This window comes from Chrysochloris asiatica, unplaced genomic scaffold (assembly GCF_000296735.1).
Source record: "Chrysochloris asiatica unplaced genomic scaffold, ChrAsi1.0 scaffold00119, whole genome shotgun sequence".
In the NCBI taxonomy this organism is placed as follows: domain Eukaryota; kingdom Metazoa; phylum Chordata; class Mammalia; order Afrosoricida; family Chrysochloridae; genus Chrysochloris; species Chrysochloris asiatica.
In genome coordinates this window covers 9,800,562-9,810,778 of record NW_006408637.1, presented here as the reverse complement: position 1 = coordinate 9,810,778, position 10,217 = coordinate 9,800,562, and the positions used below count along the sequence as shown (strand labels likewise).

The window sequence follows — 10,217 nt, the reverse complement described above, 5'->3', positions numbered from 1 at the left end:
GTGCGAGCTCTGGTAGCATAGTGGTTACAAATCGGGCTGCGAGCCGCAACATCAGCAGTTCAAAACTACCAGCTATTCCGCCTCGGAAACCCTGTACAGGGTCACTATGAGTTGGAATCGACTCCATGGTACTTAACAACAACATATGTGTGTATATATATATATATAAAATAATCCCGTCTATGTTCATAACAACAGAGCTTTAAAATATATGCACTGAAAGTTGTCAGAATAAATGGGGGAATTAACAGATCGTCCCAACTTCTGACCTGTTCATGTTACAATAAATCATGCTTGTAACTGTCAATATATTTGGAGCACTGCCACTTCCCAGGAAGGAATATTATAGAAGATTGAATTTTTTTCTAAACTAAATCAGGCAATCAACTATGTGGAGCATAACAAACTAGGAATAACATTGCAAAGAATGGGTATTTCAGAACATTCAATTGTGCTCATGAAGAATCTGTACATAGACTAAGAGGCAGTTGTTAGAACAGAACAAAGCATACGGAATGTTTGAAATCAGTAAAGGTACAGATCAGGATTGTATCCTTTCACCACAATGATTCGGTCTGTGGGCGGAGCAAATAACCTGAGAAGCTGCATTATATGAAAAAGAATGTGGCTTCAGGACTGGAGGAAGACGCATTGACAATCTGTCATATGCAAACGACACAAACTCACTTGCTGAAAGCAAACATGAACGAAAATACTTACTGATGAAAATCAAACACTATAGCGTTCAGTATGGATTGCACCTCGATCAATGCAAAGAAAACAAAAGTCTTCACCACTGGATCAATTAGCGTCATGATAAATGGAGAAAAGACAGAAGTTGTCAAAGACTTCATTTTGCTTGGATCCATTTATCAGCACTCATGGAGGCAGCAAGCAGTCAACACATCAAAGAACGAATTGCATTAAGCAAAACTGCTGCAAGCCCTCTTTATAGAGTGTTCAAGAGCAAAGCGTTTGCACTAAGGAGCACCTGATCCAAGCCATGGTATTTTCAGTCGTCTCATATGCATGTGAAAGTTGGACAATGAATATGGGAGACTGTAAAATAATTGAATTATGGTTTAGGAGAAGACTAATGACAATACTAGGGACCATAAGAAGAACAGACAAATCTGTGTTGGAAGAAGTATAGTCAGAAGTTTCCTTAGAAGTAAGGATGGCAAGACTTCGTATCTCCGGTAACTTGGGCATGTTATCAGTGGAGACCAGTCCCTTTAGAAAGTAAAGTGGAGAGTTGGTGAGAAAGAGGCTGGGAAGGTGGGTGGAATGGAGACAGGAGCCCCAGGGAGGAAGCAGGATGACTGTTATCGCATGGAGGGGATTGTAGTCACTGAGATGGAACAAGGGTATGATTTGTTGAATGCAAAACTGATGAGCTGGTCTGTAAACTTTCCAATTTACAATAAAAAGTTGTTGTCAACCAAAACACCCCCCTCCAAAAACAACAACAACAAAAAAGGTCTCTTTAAAGTATTAAAAAATAAAAATGTCACTTTTGGGAGCAAGGCTCATATGACCCAAATCATGATATTTTGTCTCATATGCATGTGACAACAAAACAGAACACTGCGTGGTCATGCTGCTTTCTCATAACCACGGCCATGTCTGAGCTCATTATTGCAGCCACCACGTCAGCCCACCTCCCCGAGGGTCTTTCTTTCTCGGAGGCTCCACATTGGATTGCTAATTACTAGGCGGTGGCTCAAATCCACCAGTGACTCCTCCAAAACTCTGCACAGGGTCACTATGAGTCAGATCTGACTCAATGGCACTTAACAACAACAATGCATTTGAAAGCTGTACAGTAAAAATAAGGAAGACCAAGAAAATGGATACTTGTGGATTATGGTGTTGGTGAAGAATATGAACACACCATGGACTGCCAGAAGAATGAGTAAATCTGCCTTAAAAGAAGTACAGCCAGAATGCTCCTTAGAAGGAACGAAAGTGACACTTTGTCTCTTTTACTTTGAACATGTTTTCAGGAGGAACATACCCCAAAGAAGGATATCAAACTTAGTAGAGCCAGAGAAAAAGAGAGACCCTTCTGTGAGGTGGACTGACACACAGGCTACACATGGGCACAAACATGGCAATAATGATGAGAAAGATTCGGGTGTACATAGACAGGGATGCTGACTCGATAGGTAAAAGCAGGACCTAGACAGAACTCTTTAGCTTAGAATGTTTATATTAGAAAAGAGTACCAGCAAGCTAAGCATCTACCTTCAGGAGCAGCAAAAAGGAAAGCAAATAAAACTCAAAGTAGAAGGAAAAAAATATAATAGGAGATAATAAAAGTAAGCCCCAAGAAAACAGAATGCAAAACAAAGCCAAACAACAACAACAACAACAACAACAACAAAATATATATCTACGGACACTGCACTGGATGGCAAGGTCAGTTCGAATTGACTGCATATGTTTTTAATATTCTATTTTACTTCTTTGTAGCTATTCAGCCATACCGTTTTTTGCTTGTTTGTTTGCTTTTCTTTATTGTTTACTCTTCAGAGTAAACAATAAAGAAAAGCAATCTCCTTAGTGTATAATTGGAGTTCTGGTGTGGCACTGTAGGATAAGCACTAGACCTCAAGGTTGGTCTGAACCACAGGATCAGTAGTTCATATCCATCAGCACTGCTTGGAAATCCTATACATGGTGTTGCTATGAGTTGGAACTGACTCGGTGGCACTTAACAACCACCACAATGTTACTTAAAGGATTGAAAGAGGGAATCCTGATACTGATGTGAAAACAATGTGTCAATAAAAGTAAAAATTTGATGAAATGGGGAAATATCTTGAATGACACAAATTACCAGAGCTGACATAACAAGAAACAGAAAGTCTAAATAGCCCTATACCTGAGAGATGGAATTCATGATTAATACCTGCTCTCAAGGAAATGCGCAGACTAGATGACATTACTGGTTAATTGAGCATTTAAAAATAATGACATTATTCCACAAAGCTGTCCAGGAAATAAAAGAGCAAGGAATACTTATCTTGTTTTATGAAGTCTGTTTTATAACCCTGATACCAAAGCTTCAACATACATTATAAGAAACTACCAACTATGTTGTAGTTGGTAGACATAAAAATCCTAAAAATTTTAGCACACCAAATCCAGTGTTATATAGCAAAGGCTAACGCTCTGGTAGTGTAGTGGTTACGAATCAGGCTGCGACCCACAAGGTCAGCAGTTCGAAACTACCAGCGGTTCCGCGGGAGAAAGATAAGATGGTCTGCTCCCGTAAAGATTTACAGCCTCGGAAACCCTGTGTAGGGTCGCTATGAATCGGAACCGACTCCACTGCACATAACAACAACAACAACAACAACACATCCTAGCCAAGTGGGACTTCGGTCAGGCATGTGAGGTTGGTTGAATATTTGAAAATCAATATAATGTCATCCTATCAACAGACTGAAAAAGAAATACCAACCATCGTCTCACTTAACACAGAAAAAAGACTGGACTTATTGTTAACATGGGTCTGGACCTAGTGTTGTTGTTATTGTTACGTGGTGTTGAGTCTGGCCCTAGAGGAGACAATGATGGGCAGGCCACTTAAACTCTCTGGACTTTAACATTTTCATTATAAAATGTGACAAAGAACTAAGCCCTCATTCTTCAAGGTGTATTAAAATCATTTCAGTAGTTTTTTAAAAAATGCAGATACCAAGTCCAAATCCTATTGTTGCTTTTGTTAGGTGTCAACTGAGTCGGTTCTGATTCAAAGCTACCCCGTGCAGGCTGTACATCTTTACAGGAAAGCCTCCTCTTTTTCCTGAGGAGTGGCTGCTGGATTTGAACTGCTGATCTTGAAATTAGCGATTACATGCTTATCCTACACAGCAACCAATGTTCCTAGTCCCAATTCTAGAAATCCAGAAATTTTCCTTCATTTGGTAGTGGGGCCAAGTCATGGTCTTAAATTTTCCAAATGATTCACTGGCACAGTAAAATGCCCTGCAGTAATATACAATTGGAGTCCTGGTGTGGCGCTGTTGAATAAGCACTGTACTGCTAACTGCAAGGCTGGTGGTCGAACCTACCAGCTGCTCCTTGAAACCCTATACAGGGTCCCTATGAAGCGGAACCAACTTGATGACACTTAACAATAACAATCCGCAATTAACGAATGCTGATCCTTCACTAATTACCTTCTATGAAAACAGACTTAGCTATTCCTCCAGTACTACCACTGTAGGTACTTGTGCTTATGTTTAAAGGAAATGAGAGCTACAAGGAAGGGGATCCTTGAAAGCGAAACGTGTGTGTATCTGTATTTTCTCATTCAATTGATTCACATTTCATTTATTCCACGTAGGCTCGCCCCAACCAGACTTCCTATACACACCTCTTCTCTTCATTCCTCTGTAAAACTAACCAGGAATTTAAGTTCTTATCCAAATGAATATTCTAACTTACACAAATGGAAAGTTTATACTGATAAGCATGGTTTTTATTGTTTAGCAGGTTAAAGATAATCTTTAGTAAGACTGTTGTTAAATGCTGTTGAGTCGGTTCCCACTCACAGGAGTGGCTGGTGAGCTTAAACCGCCGACTTTGCAATTCAAATCAACCTCGCAGCCCAGTGCATTAACCCACAGTGCCATACCAGGACCCCTTGATAAGACTAGCTGGTGATTTGTCATTGGTAAACTGCTAACCTGAAAAGAAAGTAATTTTTCTTTCTTTAACTATTACACTCTTCTTTTACAGGTGAAGATGTGGCAGAACACTTTGGGCTTGATTTCATAAAGTAGACTATTTAAAGGCAAAAATAATACAGCAGATTTCAAGATTCTGAGTTATTCTTAGCTCCAGAGACTGACGTCTGTCCAGAAAGGTGAACCTGTGTCACTTTTTATGTACTCTGAATGACTGGGCTGATGATCTTAGTTTGTTAAAATATGATGACGACACCATCCAAGCCAGTCATATTATTGGTTACTTAAGACTTTTGCTAAGAAAACGATGTTCCAGTTGGACCACATGGACGAAAGAAGACTGGTACCACTCCAGGATCAACCGCATCATCCTCCAATAGCAAAAGTGGCATATGCTTTAAAGCTTTGCACCCTTCCTACACTGGAAGATTTCTTCATTCCACAGGGAGACTAAAATGTTGCCCAGGCTTTCCACCAGCAGCACTAATTACCTTGTGATTTTCGTTTCTTCAGCTGATAATTCAAAGTCACACTTTCCCCTTCAGACTCTCACTTATAACTGCCAGTGGAGTGAAGTCAGTGAGCCCCGTTCCAGCAGAAGAGACTGACAGTTGTTTCGAGGCTGGTGTTTGCAAAATTGAATAAGCATGTAATTGCACTGCTCTTTCCTTTTTAGGGATGACTCACCTTCAGAAGGCTGTCAACTTGACTTCCAATTCTTTTATCAGATGCCTGGAGCCGGGAGTCATTAAACTTCTCATTACTAAGTCTTTGTTTTTCTTCTAAACTCTAATACTCAAGGGACTACTGACTCATAAAGATTTCTAAGATTGTGAAAGAGAGACAGAAGCCAATTTTCTAACTACGTAAATAAAAACACAACTTGAACACTTAGTATGTATACACAAATGTCAATTCATTAAGCTTTAATGTCCTTTCCAAAGTTACCTGGAAAAAGGATCCTAAGTGGCTCTAGTAGTAGTACAGGGGAAAAAATAACACACAAAAGAACTAGACAATTAGTTATTTTTTGTGTGTTTTTAGCTGAAGCAATTCTTTATTGTTGGGCTCCACAGTTTGGAAGTGAATAAGTAAAGGATAGAGACTTACCTTCTCGCCGATCATTTCTAAGAACCCGCACTTTCTCGATTTTGCCCAGGAGAGCACCATCCTCAGCTAGAAAAGAATACAAACAGAGCACTTTGTGACTCAAATTTTAAGAAAAGTACTTTAAATTCAAGTACATTAATTCTTTATTATTAAGTGCTGATTTTTAGGGCAGTCCAGAGGCACCTTTTCTCTCTGTGGCCTTGATTTTTGGCCTCTTCTCTGTTTGTTAGCACCCACAGGCGAGACAAGCAGCTAGCTAGAAGTGCTACACTTGAGGGAGACATCATACTTACGGTCATTGCTGTAGTCATCCACCAAGATGATTTCTTTGATGAGGTGGGGAGGACTTTTCTTAAGCACACTGAGAAAAAAATAAAGAGAAAGGTGGTCATGCTTTTGTAAGTACAACTCAGAGGAGAAATAAGCTTATACCTTTGACCCCAATTCCTGCAGAAAGAGTCATCAATATTTCCTTGTCCTGAAACGTTAGCTACCTTGTCTGTACTCACCCACTGACAGTCCAGGTCTTCCTGAGAATGGGTTTATGGCCCCATGTAAAGCATCCCCCAGGTAGTGTCTTCATAGCTGTAAAGGTAGAATCTCTTGGCCTTACCTGACGACTGTCCTCAGCAAGGCTGACCTGGCTTCATTATGAAATGTAATCACCACGCTGGTAGCTGGGAGGCCCATGCGCCACTGTTTCCGCTGACACCTGGAAGAACAGAAAAGCCACAGTCTGAATAATGGGGGCAGAGAAGACCCTTTGGGGGAGGACACTTCTGGCAAGATGGTGGACTAGGCAGATGCACTACATGGACTCTCAACAACAAAGAGACAAGAGACAAAATTAAACTGATACAAATGAAAATTCTTGGGTGGAATGCTTGCTAGAAGGGAAGGCCAGGCAGGAATGGTGAGACAGGGAGACTGACAGGAGAATGGTTCTACCATCTTGTGAGCAGCTTTGGGATTGGAGGGAGGCCTGGCAGAGCACATTCACATGGGGGATGGAAAAGGTGCAATTTCTTCTTTTTCCCAACACTTCCCTGGCGATCAGAAATATGACCAGCTCCCACCCTTAGCCACCCCTAACACAGCTGCTACTCTCTGGGAGTTTGGAGTCACGAGATTGGAAGCCACAACAGTGTGAGATGGGGGTTGGTTGCACCACTTTGGTGCCTGGATTCAAGTGGGTTCAGCTCCACATCCACAAAACCCTCAGAGTCACATGACCATCATTTAACCACGCACCCTGCCCCCAGCTGCCCTGTGGTCCTAACAGTCACGGAAACCAGCTCCATCAAGGGCCCCCATGAACTATTTCTGGACTGAGTGCCCCAAACAAACATAATACCCAGGTGAATAGAATTCCACCTAGGGCAGGAATTCTGCTGTCATGTCCCTTCCATAACTACCTCATGAGCTCTTTGAATTGCAGGAGCACCCCCAGAGATTTCTCTCCCCTACATCAAACAACCGCAGTGTTTGTTTTTACAAACATGCCAACTCACAATGCCCACGAGACAATAGGCAAGTCTAGCTCACACAAAGAAATGAGAGAATGGCTCAAACAAATGACCAACGTACGGAGCCAGAAGACATATCTGAGGAAGAAAAGGTAATAGAATTAACTGAAAAAGAATTCAAAAGAATGATAATTAGCTAACTTCAAAGGATTGACAGAAAGATTGAGGAAAGTAAAGAGAACACAATAACAATTTTAAAAGCATCTACGAAAACCCTATAAGAACAAACAGACAAAATAAATGCAAATTTTGAAACAATGCAAAGCCTGCAATTAGAAATTCAGAAAATTAATATTACAGTCTCAGAAATAGACAATACATTGAAAGGGCCAAGGAGTTGATGCAAAGCAATGGAACCCAAATTAGTAAGCTGGAAGAAAAGTCTCTCAATTCTAGTATGTGAGAAGAATAATCAGAGAAAAGAATGAAAATTTCAGAAGAAAGCCACAGAATTACGTGGGACACCTTGAAGAGTAACAACTCACAGGTGTCAGAATTCTAGAACAGCAAGAGACAAGCACAGAGAAAACTGTCAAAGAGTTATTGTACAAAGGCTTCTTTAACACCAAGAAAGACAAGAAGGTCAGTATATATGAAGCTGAACAAAACCCAAAGGGAATAAATCCTAAAAGAAAATCACCAAGATCTATCATATTCAAACTTTCCAAGATCAAAGACAAGGAAAGAATCCTGAAAGCAGTTGGTAAAAAAGGACAAATTACTTATGAAATAGAATCAGTGAGATTCAGTTCTGATTTCTCAACAGAAACCATGCAGACAAGAAGGCAAAATGATGACACATACAAAACTCTGAAAGAAAAAGACTGCCAACCAAGAATCATATACCCAGCAAAGCTGTACCCCAAATTGTTGTTACGTGCCATTGAGTCGGTACCAATTCGTAGTGACCTTATGCACAGCAGAACAAAACACTGCACAATCCTGGGCCAACCTCAGTATTGTTGCTACACTTGAGTCCACTGATGCTGCTATTTGGCCAATTCATCTTGTTGGGGGTCTTCCTCTTTTTATCTGACCCTCCACCGTACCAAACATGATACCCTTCTTCAGTGACTGGTCCCTCCTGACAATATGTCCAAAGTATGAGAGACGAAGTTTGGCCATCTTAGCCCCCAAGGAGCACTCTGGCTGCACTTCTTCCAACACAGATCTGTTGGTTCTTTTGGCAGCCCATGTCACTTTCAATATTCTCCTCCAACACCATAACTCAAATGCATCAATTCTTCTATGGTCTTCCTTATTTACTGTCCAGCTCTCACATGCAATGAGGTTATTGAAAATACCATGACTTGGGTCAGGAGCACATTAGTCTTTTAGCTGATATCTTTGCTCTTCAACACTTAATAAAGGTCTTATGCAGCAGATTTGCCTAATGGCAATAAGTAATTTGATTTCTTGACTGCTGCTTCCATGAGTGTTCACAATTGATCCAAGAATAATGAAGTCCTTGACAACTTCAATCTTCTCTTTTCTCCATTGATAAGAATATTGTTTATTGTTCCAGTGGTGAGGATTTCTGGTTTTTTTTTTACATTGAGATGTAATCCATACCGAAGGATGTGCTCTTTGATCTTCATCAGTAAATGTTTTAAGTCCTTTTAACTTTCAGCAAGCAAGGTTGTATCATCTGCATATTGCAGGTTGTTAATGAGTCTTCCTCCAATCCTGATGCACCATTTTTCTTCATAGACCCCAACTTCTCAGATTATTTGCTCAGCATACAGGATGAATAAGTACGGTGAAAGAATATAATCTTGTCATACACCTTTCTTAAATTTAAACCATTCAGTGTGTTCCCATGTTCTGTTTGAACAACTGCTTCTTGGTCCAGATACAGATTCCTCATGAGCACAATTAAGTGTTCCGGAATACTCATACTTCGCAATGTTGTCCATAGCTTGTCATGATCGACACAATCGAAAGCCTTTGCGTAGTCAATAAAGCACAGGTAATCCTCTTTCTGATATTCTCTGCTTTCAGCCAAGATACATCCGACATCAGCAATGATATCCCTCATTCCACAGCCTCTTCTGAATCCATCTTAAACCTCTGGAAGTTCTCTGTCAATGTGTGCTTGCAGCCATTTCTGTATTACCTTTAGTAAAAAAGTTTACTCGCATGGGATATCAAAGAGATTGTCCGATGATTTCTGCATTCCATTGGGTCACCTCTATTGCTTTCTAATTCAAGACACTCAGCTGCTCCCAGAGCTGCCATCTTGGGCGAGACCAAGTAGAGAAAGGATCAGAGCAGCCACGGACGCCTGATAGAACCACAGAGATAAAGGTGTGAACATTTTTTTTGTTTTCGGTATCTGTTCATTGGTCTCGCGCTGTCTGTGCACCTCCATTCTGTTGACTAGAGGGGGTGCCTGAGCGAGTCACACCCCACCCTCATCCCGGAGGGTTCTACTACGCATGCACACAGATCTCCTCAAAGTTTAAATAGACAGTTTCCACTTAAAACCAAACAGCCACAGCTGACCCTGAACTGTTTATCACTAGAAAAAAAGCAGGACAGGACAGGAAGACTAAAAAGGAAATAGGCCAAAATTAAATCCTGAGTTATGTCACAATGACCAACAGAAAAACAGTGAAATTTCTCAGGAAAAAGAGTGAAAAGGGAAGCCCATCTCCTGATCACATCTACCTGGAGGCAATCAGAAAGCATAAAAAATACCAAAATATACACCCATCTAAGCATTAAGGCCACAGATAACTCCTGAATATGCCCAAAGAAACAGAAACAGATGACCAAATCAGCACATGTCCAGAAACGAGATAAAGTGACTGAGGCAAATGAGCTGGAAGTAGACCTACACTCCATACTGGATGATGGGCAGGCTTTGGAAATGCCTGAG

The 10,217-nt window shown here is 40.8% G+C and overlaps 1 protein-coding gene across 1 annotated transcript in view; it reads right to left on the bottom strand.

Annotated features, from left to right (window-relative positions):
- The window catches only part of GALNT2 (UDP-N-acetyl-alpha-D-galactosamine:polypeptide N-acetylgalactosaminyltransferase 2 (GalNAc-T2)), a 313,641-nt gene that overhangs the window by 62,931 nt on the left and 240,493 nt on the right, over window positions 1–10,217 (bottom strand). Inside the window, exons 4-6 of the mRNA XM_006868576.1 lie at window positions 6,424–6,522; window positions 6,104–6,171; window positions 5,811–5,876 (exon numbers count right to left, since the gene is read on the bottom strand). Coding sequence (XP_006868638.1) covers window positions 5,811–5,876; window positions 6,104–6,171; window positions 6,424–6,522 — 233 coding nt within the window. The remainder of the gene's footprint in view (window positions 1–5,810; window positions 5,877–6,103; window positions 6,172–6,423; window positions 6,523–10,217) is intronic.